Below are 21,149 nucleotides of genomic sequence, written 5' to 3'. Positions count from 1 at the left end.
GTGCAGGAAATTAATCTTTAATTCCTGGAAACTCCGAAACAATCCTGGAGGGTTTGACAACCCTACTCGCCATGCTAAGAACCGAGACATAAAAGGGATCATCTCGTAGGTAGATAGAGCACACTGCTGAGTCCCCCAGTGTTTTAAGATGGCAGGGTGACCAACAATGCTTTTTGAAATGAAAAAAATGATCCTTTTTTGTTGATGATGTTAGCAGTAGAATTCTTACATTGAGAATTCTACCACCGACATTAATTGCTACGGAAATTAGTTTGAGCAGTCTCTATGAAGTTTTTTGTGGGCACAAACTACAGCATGAAACTGCTCCTAAATGAGCTCCAGCCCCACTACCCTCCGAGATCTCTGCGCTCCTCCAATTCTGGCCTCTTGTGCATCCCTGATTTTCATCGCTCCACCATTTGTGGCCGTGCTTTCAGCTGTCTAGGCTCTAAACTCTGGAATTCCCTCCCTAAACCTCTCCGCCTCTCTCTCCTCCTTTAAGACGCTCCGTAAAACTGATCTCCTTGACCAGCTTGGTCACCTGTCCTTATGTGACTCGGTATCAAATTTTGTTCGCTCACCCCCCAGTGAAGCACCTTGGGACGTTTTACTATGTTAAAGGTGCTATATAAAGGTGCTGTTTATGTGTGTCGGAGGCACAATCTTGGGATAGAGTAGGGGAAACCCTGCACTGCATCTTACACCTATATCTCACCTGAAGGTGCTTGATTCTGATACTGGGTATCCTAGATGGAAAGTCTTTCCCCACCACAGAAATTCACATAAAATCAATAAGTGTGCACTGCATTTGATTTGCTCATTAGTACCAAACCTACAGCTTTTAATAGTTTGATTCAATTATTTGTTGATCAAGTTTAGCTTAGACATCGTTAAGCTACAGTAAAGATGTGTGAAACTTCATGGATAACAGGATGTCAATAATGGGATTAGAAGTCTGACTTCAGTTGCTATACGACATTCCTAATGGCCTCTAATTTACTAAATGTCTGCCCTTTATCTTGTATGTGTAGTGATCACCTGATTCATTAATTTATCAGCATGCCTTCTGATTGGCTGTGAGTGCCATGGCAAAAACCAGTCATTTATAATGTTATCGTAAATTGGAATTACATTCAATAAAATTAAATGTGTTTAAATAAATCGTTCCTTTGGTTTCATGCAATGTCTGAGATAGATAGCTTTTTTGGCAACCAAAGGTATTAAGGGATATGGGCCAAAGGCAGGTATATGGAGTTAGATCACAGATCAGCCATGGTCTTATCAAATGGCAGAGCAGGCACAAGGGGCTGAATGGCCTACTCCTGTTCCTATATTCCTATGTTCCTAAAAGCAATTTAACGCTACAGAAGAGTGTGCAACTCTAAGCAACGTTTAAGATCTACTAAACTGGTGTACTTCTCTCTAGGAAATCCCTCCTTTTCTTGGTTACAATATGTATGGCTGCTGGAATTGCACAAGCACACACGCAAGGTAAGGTCTTATTTTCGTTTATGACATCTCCAATCATTCTGCTCGCAAAACCTTATTGCCTCTATACGACAGTCTGCAACTTACATCAGGAAACATTGGAAGATTTCCTGTAATTTTTCACGTTGTCTCCAAAGTCCTTGAATAACTTTTGCCACTAATGTTTCAAGCATTCATAGATCCATTGCATTCAATTCTGTTAAACTTTCCCTGTTAGTGTGCATTTTGTATCAGTACTGGAAGTCATCACCATGCTGTTGTATTGTTGACACTCTTAGAAACAACCAGTATAGTGTATTACAGTGGATATACTGATATGTCTAGGGAAGGTTTGGCAGTGTAACAGCTTCAGACTCTTTGGCCCAGAATTTGCTGGAGCGGGGCATCTTCGCGGCATGCACCCTGAGTTGTATTTTTTCCCCCATCCTATAGCTCCAATTGTTTTTGCGCCACGAGTTGCTGGAAGTGCGAGCTGATAACGACGCTGTGAGAGAAACGGGTACCTTAGTGAACGACAGGACCAACAGCCTATCCCCTTAACCCATGAGGTTTAAGGCTTGAGAAATAAACAGAGGAATGACGGAGAAGGAAATAGCGTAAATTAGAGTCAAATCAGGTACAGAAAGAGAAATAAAGGGAGGGAAAGAAAGTATGGATTAAGAGAGAGAGAAAAACGAGACGGAAAGAAAAAATGTTAATTGTATGATTGATAGCAATGAGTGTTAATTGTATTCAAGTGCTGGGTATCAATTGAGGACTCTCTTGTTTTTATAGGAGAGCTTATCTAGCGTGTGGTGTGTCTGTACGGGGAAGCTCTGTGAATAAAGGCTTGGAAGCAACTAAAGACCAGGCTCTAGTATTCTATCCTGCACCACATGGCGATCCAATTTTAACAAAAGTAACAAAAAAAATGTAAAAATGTAAAGTTTTAAAAACGTCTAGGAACAATTTTCTACCTGCAAGAATGAGACTCTACAGTTTCCACTGTACCCTTTCTGGGCCTCCAAGTTTGAGTGGCACGTCAGGACCATAAATCACCCCATTAACAGGATCCTCACACAGTGAAATACCAGCCTTAACTTTCTGCAGTGGGTTTAATTCATATTTACGGCTCAAACCCAGCAATTTCTTGACACTCAATGCAAAGGTTGACGGCGAGCTTGATTTTTCACACACTAATAATGGCGTGCGCCGCTAACTCGTCGTTATTTTTCCAGCAAATTCTGGGCCATTGTTTTACTGGGAGATTAATTATTTGTTTTCAAGAGCACAGGACACAACACAAGAAGGACATATGCACTGTTGGATAGCTTGTTGAAACCACTTGTTGAAACGAAACAAGGAAGGCAACCAGAATCGATGAATGGTTAGAGGGGTCGTAGTTAGATTGTATGGAGCAAGGTTCGACGAGTACTGTGTACCCTGATTATTGTACTACAATGGGGACATCTTTATTGAGAAAAGGGCACAGTGAGGTGGCAGCTAAAACTTATAACAGGGATTATTATGAACCTGAGCTATGAGGGGAAAATAACAACACTTAGAGTATTTGAACTGGAGAAAAGAGAACTCAGGGGAGACTTTATCAAAGTTTTCAAGATTTTAAGGGGCATGGGTAAAGTGAACCCCAATAAACTGTTTGATGCAACCGTAAACTCTGTAACCAGGGAGCACGGGTTAGAGCTCAGCGCAGAACAGGAAAGGTCAACAGGTTGTTCAGATGTGATTATTTCAGGCGAATATGTGGAGGCAGATAGTTTCAGCAAATTCAAGAAGGAGGCAGATAGTTTTTGGCAGAATAAAGTTTTTTTTTTAGGAATTTAAGAGCGACAGCAAAGCATGTTTTTTTTAAAAAAAAATTGGCACCTGCTATCTGCACTGCAGTGGTCATTTCTGGTCCTATACAGTCCATTTTCCCCAAGAGTTTTCTTTACATAGAATTACATGGACTGAACAGCACAGGAACAGGCCATTCGGCCAAACTGGTCTATGCCGGTGTTTATGGTCCCCACGAGCCTCCTTCCACCCATTTCATCTCATCTTATCAGAATATCCTTCTATTCCTTTCTCCCTCATGTGTTTATCTAGCTTCCCCTTAAATGCATCTATGCTATTCGCCTCAACTACTCCTTGCGGTAGCGAGTTCCACATTCTAACCATTCTCTGGGTAAAGAAGTTTCTTCTGAATTCCCGATTGGGTTTATTAGTGACTATCTTATATTTATAGCTCCTATTTTTGATCTCCCCCTGAAGTGGAAACATCTTCTCTACGTCCACCCTTTTCATAATCTTAAAGACCTCTTTTAGGTCACCCCTCAGCCTTTTTTCTAGAGATGATGAGAAGATGCCGATGATGGACTGGGGTGGACAAATGTAAGGAGTCGTACAACACCAGGTTATAGTCCAACAGTTTTATTTGAAATCACAAGCTTTCGGAGCTTTGCTCCTTCGTCAGGTGAAGTGAGGAGGAGTTGCATGAAGGCACAGCATATATAGTCAGAGAACAATGCCTGGTGATTACAGATAATCTTTCTAACTGCCCTTTATCACACCTCGGCAGACAGATAATCACAGCAATCAAAGGAGTGTTCAAACAGGTTAGTCATTCACATTATGGTGATAGTATGAATGACGAATGGTAAGTACAGGGTATTCCAGCTTCAAAATGCCCCTGTATTTGGTCTTTAACAACTATCCCGTAACTAAAGGAAACACTTGCAGAAAAGGGAATGTGGACCAGAAACGATGGAGTAAATAAGGAGAAACTGTTTACAGTGGCAGGAGGGTCGGTAATCAGAGGACACAGATTGAAGATAATTGGCAAAAGAGCCAGAGGGGAGATGAGGAGACATTTTTTTATGCAGCGAGTTACTATGATCTGGAATGCACTGCCTGAAAGGGCGGTGGAAGCAAACTCAATAATAACTTTCAAAAGGGAATTGGATAAATACTTGAAGGGGAGAAAATTTGCAGGGCTATGGGGAAAGGGCAGGGGGCAGGGGGGAGTGGGACTGATTGGATAGCTCTTCAAAAGAGCCGACACAGGCACGGTGGGCGAAATGGCCTCCTTCTGTGCTTTTAAATTTTTTTATTCTACGAGAACTGAGATATGCAAGATGGTGGAATCTGATTTTTTTTTAACAAAAATAGCCAGAGGTGCCTAGAAGAGTACAAAGAAGGGAACTGAGTCAAGAGACAAAGTTAGCTTAACGTGGGGGAAGAATTGCTGTGGTTGCCACGTGTAGTGATATCAGAAGCATGTTCTTTTTGAAGGTGCTTATAATGTTGCTACACACACAAAAATCAGAGCAGTTCCTGTTTGATTTTCATTGGGTCGGGGTGGTGGGGGGGGTGCGGGGGTAGAAATGGTGGTGGGAGCAGTTTTACTTTAACTCATGAAATGAATCAGTGAGATGTTTGTAAAGAAGCCGTCCATGCTGAACCAGATGAATAACATGAGGATATAGTATGTGGTTAAAGATATTGGGGCCGACCCCCATCCTAAATCCGAGGGGCAAGGTCATCCACGTGGCAGGCTGCAGGCAACTGTCATCAACAATGTCCACCCCAGCAGAGACCTTTGCTGGAGCCTCACCACAACTCTCAGCAGCTCTCAGTTGGTGGAAGTTCCATTGAGGACTACTGAGGGCGTAATGGACAGAATTGCCAGTTTAGCCTCGGTAATCATCCAGGCACGCTGAGGTGGTGGGTGAAAGATTTGCCCAATCCCCCCCCTCCTCCCAGCCCCCCACCAAAATTTCTCATAAGGGCACAAATAGGGCAGAATCATGGAAGAACTAGGTTTCATCTCATTTTCTGATCCCTCAACCAGAAACGTGCCCTTATACACCTTGGCACAGACCAGACCTTTTTGGTGCTGATATATATGCAATTTAAGACCTGGGGTTCTCCCGATTGTCCACCATCTCCGCAGCGGAAACCCCAGAGAAATACCATTGTTTTGATGTTTCCACCGATCTTCCACTGAAGTTACGGCTGGAGATAGGGAGAACCCGCATGGAAATTACTGGTGAGAAATGTCAATTTAAAGAATAGCCTACCGTCTGGTGAAGTGAATGTGAACCTGGCTCAAGCATTCAAAAAAGAATTGGATAGATTCCTCTTTCAACAGAGAGCAAAGCGTGACTGGGTTGATACCATGGATGGGAACAGATGAAAATGGTTTGAGAGAGCCAGGTAGATGGGCCTAAAAGTCATAACATGTTTGGTCGGCTGAATGGGCTTTTCTCATTCTTACTTTCGTATGTTCTTATTTTCCCATCAATTGTGCTCTACTGTGTATTAATTATTAATTTTGTTGTAATGTAAAGAACCAGGTCTCCTCATATGCCACCAATGTGTTACACATTTGAATCAGTTGGATATTGTAATCTTATTTTTTCTAAATATTGTTATTTAGGTTTTGCTTTGCAAATATTCTAGTTAAACGAATACAACTCTGAACAGTGCTTGGGCCTCAGCTATTAACAATCTATATTGATGACTTAAATGAGGGGACCGAGTGTAATGTATCCAAGTTTGCTGATGATATAAAGCTAGGTGGGAAAGTAAGCTGTGAGGAGGACACAAAGAGCCTGCAAAGAGATATGGACAGGTTAAGTGAGTGGGCAAGAAGGTGGCAGATGGAGTATAGTGTGGGGAAATGTGAGGTTATTCACTTTGGTAGGAATAATAGAAAAACAGAATATTTTTTAAATGGTGAGAAACTATTAAATGTTGGTGTTCAGAGGGATTTGGGTGTCCTCGTACAAGAAACACAAAAAGTTAGCATGCAGGTACAGCAAGCAATTAGAAGGCAAATGGCATGTTGGCCTTTATTGCAAGGGAGTTGGAGTACAAGAGTAAGGAAGTCTTACTACAATTGTACAGGGCTTTGGTGAGACCTCACCTGGAGTACTGTGTACAGTTTTAGTCTCCTTATCGAAGGAAGGATATACTTGCCTTAGAGGCAGTGCAACGAAGGTTTACTAGATTGATTCCTGGGATGAGAGGATTGTCCTATGAGGAAAGATTGAGTAGAATGGGTCTATACTTTCCGGAGGTTAGAAGAATGAGAGGTGATCTCTGTGAAACATATAAGATTCTGAGGGTGATTGACAGGGTAGATGCTGAGAGGCTGTTTCCCCTGGCTAGAGAGTCTAGAACTAGGGGGCTTAGTCGCAGGATAAGGGGTCGGCCATTTAAGACTGAGATGAGGAGGAATTTCTTCACTCAGAAGGTTGTGAATCTTTGGAATTCTCTACCCCAGAGGGCTGTGGATGCTCAATTGTTGAGTATGTTCAAGGCTGGGATCGATAGATTTATGGAATCTAGGGGAATCAAGGGATATGGGGATCGGGCGGGAAAGTGGAGTTGAGGCCGAAGATCAGCCATGATCTGATTGAATGGCAGAGCAGGCTCAAGGGGTCTTATGGCCTACTCCTGCTCCTATTTCTTATGTTCTTATGATCTTGTAGCGCAATCTTTCTCAGCAGCTTCAAGATCTGCCATGTGAACCATTTGATGGTCTTTGATGGTGTATCTCATTCTATTGAGCGATTATTAGAGGGGGTGCTGAAGTTTATATCTTTATTGGGATTGAAGTTGTATTGGTGCAGACAAAGCTTGATGTGTTATGATGACTTAAAAACTGGTCAATGACTTGAATCAGATGAAAGCCGCATTTAATTATCTTGGGTGGAGATGTGCTGGATAAAGAAGTTACAGTTGAATTTTGGGAAGCGTTTAACTTTTAGATTGTTAAGTTATTCAGAGGATGCCAACAACTGGATAATTTTTGGACACATATGGTTCTTCAGACAGAACGTCTGACTGACTGTGTCAGCTGTGGCATTCTCGCCCATGAGTCAGAAGATTGTGGGTTCATCGTCCCATTCCAGAGACATAAGCACAAAATCTAGGCCAATGCTCCAGAGTGCCAATCAAGTGGGCTGAAGGAGTGCTCTCGCATGAGACATTAAACTATCATTATCACATTGTGCACACAAACAGCAATGTGCTGCTGTGTTTCCTACACTAGAACAGTGACTACACTTCAATAAGTACATTATTGGCTGTAAAGTGCTTTGGAAGGACCTGAGGTTGTGAAAGGTGCTATTGACTTTCTTTCAGAGAGTTTCCACTACCACTAGAGAGATTTCTTTAGCAGGTTCTTCAACTGATAGACCTTCTCTCTAGTGAGGCAGTTATTATCTTGAATTGTTACATTCAGAATGACTGTGTTCTACATTTAGTTCAATTGTAAGTTGAACAGGACGTATGAAGGGTTGGAATAGGTTGCGGAAAGAGCAAGCCAGAAGGTGGTAACAAAGAACACACAACAGCTGTGCAGTTGGATCTGCCTTGACTTGCTTGAGAGCAAAGGATTATTTGAGTTATGATTTTTTTTATTCATCCACGGGATGTGGGCGTCGCTGGCAAGGCCAGCAGTTATTGCCACAGTGCTGTTAGGTAGGGGCTTCCGGGATTTTGACCCAGCGACGATGAAGGAACGGCGATATATTTCCAAGTCGGGATGGTGTGTGACTTGGAGGGGAATGTGCAGGTGGTGGTGTTCCCATGTGCCTGCTGCCCTTGTCCTTCTAGGTGGTGAAGGTCAAGGGTTTGGGAGGTGCTGTCGAAGAAGCCTTGGCGAGTTGCTGTAGTGCATCTTGTAGATGGTACACACTGCAGTCACGGTGCACCGGTGGTGAAGGGAGTGAATGTTTAGGGTGGTGGATGAGGTGCCAATCAAGTGGGCTGTTTTGTCCTGGATGGTGTTGAGCTTCTTGAGTGTTGTTGGAGCTGCACTCATCCAGGCAAGTGGAGAGTATTCCATCACACTCCTGTCATGTGCCTTGTAGATGGTGGAAAGGCTTCGGGGAGTCAGGAGGTGAGTCACTCACTGCAGAATACCCAGCCTCTGACCTGCTCTTGTAGCCACAATATTATGTGGCTGGTCCAGTTAAGTTTCTGGCCAATGGTGACCCCCAGGATGTTGATGGTGAGGATTCGGCAATGGTAATGCAGTTGAATGTCAAGGGGAGGTGTTTAGACTCTCTCTTGTTGGAGATGGTCATTGCCTGGCACTTGTGTGGTGCAAATATTAATTTCTACTTATCAGTCCAAGCCTGGATGTTGTCCAGGTCTTGCTGCGTGTGGGCACGGATTGCTTCATTATCTGAGGGGTTGCGAATGGAACTGAATATTGTGCAATCATCAGCAAACATCCCCACTTCTGACCTTGTGATGGAGGGAAGGTCATTGATGAAGCAGCAGAAGATGGTTGGGCCTGGGACACTGCCCTGAGGAACTCCTGCGGCAATGTCCTGGGGCTGAGATGATTAGCCTCCAACTACCATTACCATCTTCCTTTGTGCTAGGTATGACTCCAGCCGCAGGAAACTTTTCCCCGATTCCCATTGACTTCAATTTTACTAGGGCTCCTTGGTGCCACACTCGGTCAAATGCTATCTTGATGTCAAGGTTCACCTCACCTCTGGAATTCAGCTCTTTTGTCCATGTTTGGACCAAGGCTGTAATGAGGTCTGGAGCCGAGTGGTCCTGGCGGAACCCAAACTGAGCATCGGTGAGCAGGTTATTGGTGAGTAAGTGGCGCTGTCGATGACACCTTCCATCACTTTGCTGATGATTGAGAGTAGACTGATGGGGCGGTAATTGGCCGGATTGTATTTGTCCTGCTTTTTGTGAACAGGACATTCCAGGGCAATTTTCCACTTTGGCAGGTAGATAACAGTGTTGTAGCTGTACTGGAACAGCTTGGCTAGTGGTGCGGCTAGTTCTGGAGCACAAGTCTTCAGCATTGCAGCCGGGCTGTTGTCGGGGCCCATAACCTTTGCTGTATCCAGTGCACTCAGCTGTTTCTTGATATCACGTGGAGTGAATCGAATTGGCTGAAGACTGGCTTCTGTGATGGTGGGGATATCGGGAGGAGGCCGAGATGGATCATCCACTCGGCACTTCTGGCTGAAGATGTTTGCAAACATTTCAGCCTTGTCTTTTGCACTCACGTGCTGGACTCTGCCATCATTGAGGATGGGGATGTTCACGGAGCCTCCTCCTCCCGTTAGTTGTTTAATTGTCCACCACCATTCACGACTGGATATGGCAGGACTGCAGAGCTTTGACCTGATCCGTTGGTTGTGGGATCGCTTAGCTCTGTCTATACCATACTGCTTCTGCTGTTTAGCATGCATGTAGTCCTGTGTTTTAGCTTCACCAGGTTGGCACCTCATTTTTAGGTATGCCTGGTGCTGCTCCTGGTCATGCTCTTCTACACTCCTCATTGAACCAGGGTTGATCCCCTGGCTTGTTGGTAATGGTAGAGTGAGGAATATGCCGGGCCATGAGGTTACAGATTTTGCTGTAATACAACTCTGCTGCTGATGATGGCCCACAACGATTCATGGATGCCCAGTTTTGAGCTGCTAGATCTGTTCTGAATCTATATGCAGGTTGATCCACATTAGAGCAAGTTTTGTAAAAAAAAAATCTATGTTAAAATGCTTCCCATTAATTTTAAATGGCACCAGATAGTGATCCAATAAATTGTTCCACTTCGAAATCGGAGTCAGTGAGCGAGCAAGATTCAGAAATGCAGTCAGCTTCAACTGCCTTTCATTTGGTTGAAGTTGAAATTAACTTTCTACCTTGTTTAAAATTTCATAGCACCTGTCCCCAAATAAAGCAACTGGGCAGGAGTGATCCTATTTTGCTCCAGGGGTCTAATGTTCACAATGAATCATGTCCCTCCATTTACAGCTCTTTCAAATACTTTTCTTGGCAGAGCAGCAGAATTCTTCAATAGCTTGATCATTAGCTCACTCACTCAATCACCACTCACTCAGTCACACTCAGGGTTGCCAATTCTAGTTGGACGTACTCCTGGAGGTTTCATCACATCATCGCAACAACAACTTGCATTTATACAGTGCCTTTAATGTCGCAAAACGTCCCAAGGCGCTTCACAGGAGTGTTATTAAATAAATCTTGTTATCAAGCCACATAAGGAGATATTAGGACAGGTGACCAAAAGCTTGGTCAAAGAGGTAGGTTTTAAGGAGTGCCTTGAAGGAGGAGAGGTAGAGAAGGGGAGGGGTTTAGGAGGGAATTCCAGAGCTTAGAGCCTCCTACCTCCAACCGCCCCGCCCCCACACTCCCGCCATTGGTCGCCCAATGTGTCCATACTGGCAACGCATCGCCTCCACACGGCCAATTGGAAAGCGAATAGACTCTTCATGTCCCGATTGGATGATTCTGGACTGTCATTCAAACAGCCTTTTTCTCCCCAGGCCCAAATTTTTTATAATTAATAAACAAAACTGTTGAAATAAATTTTTAAAAAAGCACAAACAGGAATGCATTTCAGAGGAAGCTAGATAAGCACATGAGGGAGAAAAGAATAGAAGAATCGGCTGACAGGGTGAGATGAAGAGAAACACAAAAAATAGAAAATAGGAGCAGGAGTAGGCCATTCGGCCCTTCGAGCCTGCTCCGTCATTCAATATGATCATGGCTGATTCTCTATCTCAATACCATATTCCTGCTCTCTCCCCAACCCCTCGATGCCTTTTGTCTCTAGAAATCTATCTAGCTCCTTCTTAAATATATTTAGTGACTTGGTCTCCACAGCCTTCTGTGGTAGAGAATTCCACAGTTTCACCACCCTCTGAGTGAAGAAATTTCTCCTCATCTCAGTCCTAAATATCCTACCCCGTATCCTGAGACTGTGACCCCTCGTTCTGGACCCCCAGCCAGGGGAAATATCCTCCCTGCATCCAGTCTGTCTAGCCCTGTCAGAATTTTATATGTTTCAATGAGATCCCCTCTCACTCTTCTAAACTCGAGTGAATACAGGCCGAGTTGACCCAATCTCTCCTCATACGACAGTCCTGCCATCCCAGGAATCAGTCTGGTGAACCTTCGCTGCACTCCCTCTCTGGCAAGTATATCCTTTCTTAGGTAAGGAGACCAAAACTGCACATAATACTCCAGGTGTGGTCTCACCAAGGCCCCATATAACTGCAGTAAAACATCCTTGCTCCTGTACTCAAATCCTCTTGCAATGAAGGCCAACATAACATTTGCCTTCCAAACTGCTTGCTGCACCTGTATGTTTGCTATCAGTGACTGGTGTACAAGGAAACCCAGGTCCCTTTGTACATCAACATTTCCCAATCTATCACCATTTAAATAATACTCTGCCTTTCTGTTTTTCCTTCCGAAGTGGATAACTTCACATTTATCCACATTATACTGCATCTGCCATGTATTTGCCCACTCACTCAACTTGTCTAAATCGTCTTGAAGCCTCTTTGCATCCTCCTCAACTCACAATCCCACCTAGTTTTGTGTTGTCAGCAAACTTGGAAATATTACATTTGGTTCCCTCATCCAAATCATTGATATATATTGTGAATAGCTGGGGCCCAAGCACTGAACCCTGCGGTACCCCACTAGTCACTGCCTACCACCCCGAAAAGAAAACATTTATTCCTACTCTCTGTTTCCTGTCTATTAACCAATTTTCAATCCATGCCAGTATATTACCCCAAACCCCATGTGCTTTAATTTTGCACACTAACCTCTTATGTGGGACTTTATCAAAAGCCTTCTGAAAATCCAAATAAACCACATCCACTGGTTCTCCCTGATCTATTCTACCAGTTACATCCTCAAAAAACTCCAGTCGGTGTGTCAAACATGATTTCCTTTTCATAAATCTATGTTGACTCTGCCAAATCCTATTATTATTTTCTAAGTGTCCTGTTATCACATCCTTTATAATAGACTCTAGCATTTTCCCTACTACTGATGTTAGGCTAACATCAGTAGTAGTTCCCTGTTTTCTCTCTCCCTCCTTTTTTAAATAGTGGGGTTACATTTACCACCCTCCAAAGTGCAAGAACTGTTCCATAATCTATTTTGGAATTTTGGAAGATGATAACTAATGTATTCACTATTTCCATGGCCACCTCTTTTAGTACTCTGGGATGCAGATTATCAGACCTTGGGGATTTATCGGCTTTCAGTCCCATTAATTTCTCCAGCACTATTTTTGACTAATTTTCTTTAATTACTCCTTCTCACTAGCCTCTTGGTTCCTTAACATTTCTGGGAAGTTATTTGTGTCCTCATCTGTGAAGACAGAACCAAAGTATTTGTTTAATTGTTCTGCCATTTCCTTGTTCCCCATTATAAATTCTCCCCTTTCTGACAGTAAGGGACCTACATTTGTCTTCACTAATCTTTTTCTTTTTACATACTTGTAGAAGCTTTTACAATCCACTTTTATGTTCCTTGCAAGTTTACTCTCATACTCTATCTTTCCCCTCTTAATCAACCTCTTGGTCCTTTTTTGCTGAATTCTAAACTGCTCCCATTCCTCAGGCTTGCTACTTTTTCTGGCAACTTTATATGACTCCTCTTTGGATCTAATGCTATCCTTAATTTCTTTTGTTAGCCATGGTTGGGCTGCTTTTCCTTTTGTGTTTTTGTGCCAGAAAGGAATGTATAATTGTTGCAATTCATGCATTCATTCCTGAAATGTTAGCCATTGCCTATCCAACATCATGCCTTTTAATGAAGCTTCCCAATCTATCATAGGCAACTCACTCCTCATACCTTCGTAGTTTCCTTTGTTTAGATTTGGGACCCTAGTTTTGGATTGGACTACTTCACTTTCCATCTTAATGAAGAGTTCCATCATGTTTTGGTCACTCTTCCCTAAAGAACCCCGCACAACAAGATTATTAATTAACCCCTTCTCATTGCACAATACCCAATGTAGGATAGCCTGTTCCCTGGCTGGCTCTTCAACGTACTGGTTTAAAAAACCATCTCGTACACACTCCAGGAATTCATCCTCCACAGTATTATTGCTAATTTGGTTTGGCCAGTCTATAGGTAGATTAACGTCACCCATGATTTCTGTAGTACCCTTGTTACATGCATCTCTAATTTCCTGTTTGATGCCGTCCCCTACATTACCACTACTGTTTGGAGGCCTATAGACAACTCCCACCGGTGTTTTCTGCCCCTTGGTGCTCCTTAACTCCACCCAGACTGATTCTACATCTTGATTTTCTGAGCTAATATCTTTTCTCACTATTGCTCTGATTTCATCCTTTACTCACGATGCCACCCCACCTCCTTTTCCTATTTGCCTGTCCTTCCTAAACATTGAATACCCTTGGATATTCAGCTCCCAGCCTTGGTCACCTTGCAGCCGTGTCTCCGTAATCGCAATTATATCGTGTCCGTTTACATCTATTTGCGCTGTTAATTCATCTACCTTATTACGAATGTTTTGTGCATTCAGATACAGTGCCTTTAGATTTGCCTTTTTAACATTTTTAGACATCTTAACATTTTTTTGTCCTATGGCCCTATTTGTTTTATTACCACTTTTTCTTACCTGGACCCTATTTGTTAGTGCACTCTTTTGTTTGTACGCTCTGTCCCTTCCTGACACAATCTGATTATCCTTACACCAATCACTTTCCTGCACTGCTTCTTTGTCTTTTCTCTTTAGCATTCCAGATTTCTCTCCACCGGGACACTCGCCCACCTTCTTTAGTTTAAAGCCCTATCTACCCCCCTAGTTATTCGATTCACAAAACTCTGGTCCCTGCATGGTTCAGGTGTCGTCCACCCCAATGGAACAGCTCTCTCTCTCCCCAACACTGGTGCCAGTGCCCCATGAATCAAACCCCACTTCTCCCACACCAATCTTTGAGCCACGCATTCATCTCTTTGATCTTATTTACCCTGTGCCAATTTGCTCGTGGCTCAGGTAATAATCCAGAGATTATTACCTTTGTGGTTCTGCTTTTTAATTTAGTCCCTCGCTGCTCAAACTCTCTCAACAGAACCTTTTTCTGAGTCCTACCTATGTCGTTGGTACCTACGTGGGACCACGACAACTGGATCCTCCCCCTCCCACTCCATGTTCTTCTCCAGCCCAGAGGAGGTATCCTTAATCCTGGCACCGTGGCATGGCATGTCCCATGGCAAGTGCCATCTCCTCAGACTTAGTCAGATGTTTCAGGAAGGCTAGCCTACCTTCTGTTTTTTACCCGATGATTGTGGCTGATCTGGCCTTTCAGCAAAGTAATTAATGAAGACGCAAGCAGCAGAGCGAATGAAACAGCCCTATGCAACGGCCACTTCTACCTGTTGTCCTGATTTCTCACATGAGTTCACATATTGGTTTTCCCAGACATGACTCTTTGGTGGTTGGCCTGTCAAGAGCTCTGTTCATTGGCTCCTACTGGCAATGTACCAAGCAGCTTCTGTGCAATGTTACAAAAAAGGCGTATGCAAGTGTGGGGCCTTAGCTAAGGCACAGTTATGTTGGCAACACACCTTGTTGGAAAGAATAATACGAATGTGTGCAAAGGTGCTTACACTTACCATTTCTTTCGATGTCACCAAACGTCTTCCTCATTCGCTCCCGGATCCAGTGGACCTGGGAGATGGCACTCGCTTCGGGTTGCCAACTCTGGTTGGGTATTCCTGGACGTTTCATCACATAACCTCCCACCTTGAACCATCCTGCACCCACACGCTCCTGCCATTGGTCCTGTCTCCCCACGGCCAATTGGAAAGGGAACAGCATCTTTGTTATCCAGTCGGATTGATCATGACTGTCAAGTCAAACTACCTTTATTCCCCTTGTCCAATAACTAATCATTGAAAATGTTCAAAGTAAATGAAAAAAAACACAATTTGTTTTTAACGTCCCTATGATATTTTTCCCGAGTGTTGCTCGCAGCAGTGTCTTGGAGATTAATCTTCAATTCCTGGAGATTCCAGGATAATCCTGGAGGGTTGGCAAAGCACTAACCCACTACCTCCTTCCAGGCAACTTGGGCCTCCACTCTAATAGATGGGTAGCCTCCCCTTCCAGTGAGTGTCAACCTCCTTTACTGTATCTCCTGCAATGGAACCTCCAAAGCATCATTGCTGAAAGCATGACAGGCGGAGGGGGTGGATGGGAGTGGTTTTTCTCCATGGCCATCGTTGCACACTTCTTAAAACAGAAAACATCACCTCCACCCTCATTCAACTGCCACAGGTCAAAAATGAGCACTTTTAAGAGTGGCCGTTTGCCTCCATTTTCTGACTTGCAGTCAAACAGCCACCAGGCCTGATTCCGGCTCTTATTTTCCATGCGCAGGAAGTCCATTCAAAGTAAGGGGAGGGACCTCAATCACAACATGGGGCTTGGTTAGCCTCCAGGCTGGGTGCCTGGGTGTGCGCAGTCCCAATTTTCCTGGGCATTAACAAGTTATTATCTATTACTTGGGCCGTTAAGAGAAGGTTCACTTGACTGATTCCTGGGATGAGGGGGTTATCTGATGAGGAAAGGTTGGACAAGTTGGGCCTGTGTACACTGGAGTATAGAAGAATGAGAGGTGATCTTATTGAAACATATAAGATCTTGAGGGGACTAGAAGGGGTAGATGCTGAGAGGATGTTTCCCTTTGTGGGAGAGACTAGAACTCGGGGCCACAGTTTAAAAATAATGGGTCTCCCGTTTAAGACGGAGATGAGGAGAAATTTTTTCTCTGAGGGTCGTGAGTCTGTGGAACTCCCTTCCCCAGAGAGCGGTGGAGGCAGGGTCATCGAACATTTTTAAGGCTGAGTTGGATAGATTCCTGATTAACAAGGGAGTCCAAGGTTATAGCAGGTAGACCGGAAAGTAGGGTTGAGGTCACAATCAGATCAATCATGATCTTATCAAATGGCAGAGCAGGCTCGAGGGGCCGAATGGCCTACTCCAGCTCTTAATTCGTCTGTTCGGTAGCAGTTTTCTTGGTTTTAATTCCAAAGTTACCAAAACGTAAAGACAGAATATAAAAATGCTACGGATAAAACATTGCACTTTGCAGCCTTTCATAGTAGTGATCCATAGCAACATAACGCAAACCATAGGGCAGTGGTTTTCAAAGTTCGGGTCGCGACCCAATAACGGGTTGCAGAACGTTAATTACTGGGTCGCTTCCCGCCGTGATCGCGCTGCCTCTGTCCCCCGTCGAGCTTACCGTGAAGAGCTGCCCCGACGTGCGCTGAGCCCTCTCACTCACCTTAAAGCTGCAACACGCTGCTCCCCCTGGCGGCGGGGGAGGGGACATGACCAGCAGGTGCACTGTGGGTGCCGTAGGCCGCAGGCTGGAGAGCAACCATGGCGACCAACATCGAGGAGATCTTTTGTGGTGAAGGAGATAGAGGACAAGAAGCAGCAGAGGTAAGTGGTGGGGGAGAATTCAATTCAGAAACAAAACCGGAGGGGGGCAGTGGGATGAGAAAACAATACGATAGTTTTTTTTTAAAAATATAGGTGACGTGGTTCATATTCTCAGGAAATATCAAACCGTTTTCGACCTGATCCTGGCGGCTGTGAAGCCTCTGGGTGAAAATGGGAGGCGGACCTGGAGTAACATGTTTTGGAAAAGGGAGATCTGGGTTTCCAATCCGGAGTTTAATTTCAGTCCGTTTTATTCACTCGCCCCCGTGCCTTTTGTTGGGCTCAGAAAACAGGCCTCGTCCCGCTGCTGTTTAAAAAGAAAAAACCCACCATATCCTGGCCCGTGTACTGGGTGCAGCGCGGCGGCCCCTCCTTCAACTGAGCAACCCAGAGGGCCGCTCCAGGCAGCGTGTTTCTCCTGGAGTTTTTTTTGGGGGGTTAGAGGTCGACTCCGACTCCGACTCCGCTTAAGAAGTTTCTTCCCGAACCGCTGAGTCATCTCGTCAGCGTTGCAACTTTCCTTTTCTGAAAATAGGCGTTCGCAAAGGACAGGAAATGTAATCCTCCTGAAGGCAATTTTATATTCTAGCTACCTAATTTCAGGTATAAACTGGATTGAATTGGTTTCACCTTGTGCTGTAGCGTTGGCCTCTTTTTAGGAAGTGACCCTGTTTCATCCCCCATGGGAAACAGTAGCAGTTTACAACCTAATAGAGCTGGCAAACGTGAATATATCTTGACATTTACAAGTTGAAACTACTGTGAAGGTACCTCGTCAAACCCTCACGCCCATCCCTCCAAAAAAGTATTTGGAAATTTACTGCTCAAGTTTTCAACATTAATGTTGCCTCAGCTACGATAATTTATTTGCACTGTTATATTGCAACTACCCTGTATTTGTTTTGTACTGGTATAGATTTGAGACTGCAGCAAGTTGGCAGTACCGAGTTATATTGCCCCACATGTACCACCACTCAGATTGGGGAAGAGCAGAGCTCTGCATGTGCATGTCCAAATGTGCACAAAGCTGTTTATCAGCTGAGAAATTTAGATGCAGTCCAGCAGCAAGGAAAGCCTGAGTTATTTAAAAAAAAATACTTTGATAAGTTAATCCTGAATCAATAGTGAAGCTAAACGTGATGTCTGAGCAATAAAACGAGCTGGTGCAACTCACCTGTGATAACACACTGAAAACACGCCACAAGTTGTTCAGTTTGGATCAGTGCTTTCAAAGAACATAGGAACATAGGAACAGGAGTAGGCCATTCAGCCCCTCGTGCCTGCTCCGCCATTTGATAAGATCATGGCTGATCTGTGATCGAGCTCCATATCCCTGAACACCTTTGGTTGCCAAAAAGCTATCTATCTCAGATTTAAATTTAGCAATTGAGCTAGTATCAATTGCCATTTGCGGAAGAGAGTTCCAAATTTCTACCACCCTTTGTGTGTAGAAATGTTTTCTAATCTCACTCCTGAAAGGTCTGGCTCTAATTTTTAGACTGTGCCCCCGACTCCTAGAATCCTCAACCAGTGGAAATAGTTTCTCTCTATCCACCCTATCCGTTCCCCTTAATATCTTATAAACTTCGATCAGATCACCCCTTAACCTTCCAAACTCGAGAGAATACAACCCCAATTTGTGTAATCTCTCCTCGTAACTTAACCCTTGAAGTCCAGGTATCATTCTAGTAAACCTACGCTGCACTCCCTCCAAGGCCAATATGTCCTTCCAAAGGTGCGGTTCCCAGAACTGCTCACAGTACTCCAGGTGCGGTCTAACCAGGGTTTTGTATAGCTGCAGCATAACTTCTGCCCCCTTGTACTCCAGTCCTCGAGATATAAAGGCCAGCATTCCATTAGCCTCATTGATTATTTTCTGCACCTGTTCATGACACTTCAATGATCTATGTACCTGAACCCCTAAGTCCCTTTGGACATCCACTGTTTTTAACTTTTTACCATTTAGAAAGTACCATGTTCTATCCTTTTTTGATCCAAAGTGGATGACCTCACATTTGTCTACATTGAATTCCATCTGCCACAGTTTTGCCCATTCACCGAATCAATATCCCTTTGTAATTTTATGTTTTCATCTACACTGCTTACAATGCCACCAATCTTTGTGTCATCGGCAAACTCAGATATGAGACTTTCTATGCCTTCATCTAAGTCGTTAATAAATATTGTGAATAATTGAGGCCCCAAGACAGATCACTGCAGGACTCCACTAGTCACATCCTGCCAATGTGAGTACCTACCCATTATCCCTACTCTCTGTCGCCTTTCTCTCAGCCAACTTCCTAACCAAGTCTGTAATTTACCCTCGATTCCATGGGCTTCTAACTTAGCTAACAGTCTCTTATGTGGGACCTTATCAAATGCCTTCTGGAAGTCCATATAAATAACATCCATTGACATTCCCCTTTCCACTACTTTACTCACCTCTTCAAAAAATTCAATCAGGTTTATCAGGCACGACCTACCTTTCACAAATCCATGCTGGCTCTCCCTGATTAACTGAAAATTCTCGAGGTGTTCAGTCACCCTATCCTTAATTATAGACTCCAGCATTTTCCCCACAACAGATGTTAGGCTCACTGGTCTATAATTCCCCGGTTTCCCTCTCTCTCCTTTCTTAAAAAGCAGAGTGACATGTGGAATTTTCCAATCGAGAGGGACAGTTCCTGAATCTAGAGAACTTTGAAAGATTATAGTTAGGGCATCTGCAATGTGCTCACCTACTTCCTTTAAAACCCTGGGATGGAAACCATCTGGTCCTGGGGATTTGTCACTCTCTAGTGCTATTATTTTCTTCATTACTGTTGCATTACTTATGTTAATTTTATCGAGTCCCTGTCCCCGATTCAATGTTAGTTATCTTGGGATTTCTGGCATGCTAGCCTCTTTTTCTACTGTAAATACTGACGCAAAGTAATCGTTCAACATGTCCGCCATTTCCCCATTGTCAATGACAATATCCCCACTTTCAGTTTTTAAGGGGCCAACACTGCTCCTGACCACCCTCTTTTTCCGAATATAACTATAAAAGTTCTTCGTATTGGTTTTGATATCCCAAGGTGAATTCAAGGAGTTAGGAGATAAATTAAAAAGCAGGACCTCAAAGATAGTGATCTCAGGATTACTACCAGTGCCACGTGCGAGTGAGTATAGGAACAGGAGAACAGACAGGATGAATGCATGGCTGCAGGGATGGTGTAGGAGGGAGGGATTTAGATTCCTGGGACATTGGGACCGGTTCTGGGGAAAATGTCCGCTGTTAAGTAAGATTAGTGTTCTGTTGTTGCTGCCGTTTACAACAACTTACATCTGCGAACTGGGATTTTCGACTTTCATGGAATCATAGAAGTTTACAACATGGAAACAGGCCCTTCGGCCCAACATGTTCATGTCGCCCAGTTTATACCACTAAGCTAGTCCCAATTGCCTGCACTTGGCCCATATCCCTCTATACCCATCTTACCCATGTAACTGTCCAAACGCTTTTTAAAAGACAAAATTGTACCCGCCTCTACTACTGCCTCTGGCAGCTCGTTCCAGACACTCACCACCCTTTGAGTGAAAAAATTGCCCCTCTGGACCCTTTTGTATCTCTCCCCTCTCACCTTAAATCTATGCCCCCTCGTTATAGACTCCCCTACCTTTGGGAAAAGATTTTGACTGTCTACCTTATCTATGCCTCTCATTATTTTATAGACTTCTATAAGATCACCCCGAAACCTCCTACTCTCCAGGGAAAAAAGTCCCAGTCTGTCTAACCTCTCCCTATAAGTCAAACCATCAAGTCCCGGCAGCATCCTAGTAAATCTTTTCTGCACTCTTTCTAGTTTAATAATATCCTTTCTATAATAGGGTGACCAGAACTGTACACAGTATTCCAAGTGTGGCCTTACTAATGTCTTGTACAACTTCAACAAGATCAATGTTCTGAGCAATGAAACCAAGCATGCTGAATGCCTTCTTCACCACCCTATCCACCTGTGACTCCACTTTCAAGGAGCTATGAACCTGTACTCCTAGATCTCTTTGTTCTATAACTCTCCCCAACGCCCTACCATTAACGGAGTAGGTCCGGGCCCGATTCAATCTACCAAAATGCATCACCTCACATTTATCTAAATTAAACTCCATCTGCCATTCATCGGCCCAATTTATCAAGATCCCGTTGCAATCCTAGATAACCTTCTTCACTGTCCACAATGCCACCAATCTTGGTGTCATCTGCAAACTTACTAACCATGCCTCCTAAATTCTCATCCAAATCATTAATATAAATAACAAATAACAGCGGACCCAGCACCGATCCCTGAGGCACACCGCTGGTCACAGGCCTCCAGTTTGAAAAACAACCCTCTACAACCACCCTCTGTCT

The 21,149-nt window shown here is 43.9% G+C and overlaps 1 protein-coding gene across 1 annotated transcript in view; it reads left to right on the top strand.

Annotated features, from left to right (window-relative positions):
- The first annotated feature begins 1,432 nt into the window (after positions 1-1,432).
- Positions 1,433-21,149, top strand: part of LOC137325103 (collagen alpha-1(XXIV) chain) — a 423,963-nt gene continuing 404,246 nt past the window's right edge. Inside the window, exon 1 of the mRNA XM_067989822.1 lies at positions 1,433-1,491. Coding sequence (XP_067845923.1) covers positions 1,458-1,491 — 34 coding nt within the window. The 5' untranslated portion in view covers positions 1,433-1,457. The remainder of the gene's footprint in view (positions 1,492-21,149) is intronic.

Source organism: Heptranchias perlo, chromosome 9 (genome assembly GCF_035084215.1).
Source record: "Heptranchias perlo isolate sHepPer1 chromosome 9, sHepPer1.hap1, whole genome shotgun sequence".
NCBI classification, from domain to species: Eukaryota; Metazoa; Chordata; class Chondrichthyes; order Hexanchiformes; family Hexanchidae; genus Heptranchias; species Heptranchias perlo.
The sequence above is the reverse complement of the archived record's forward strand: the minus strand, read 5'-3'. Positions and strand labels throughout refer to the sequence as shown.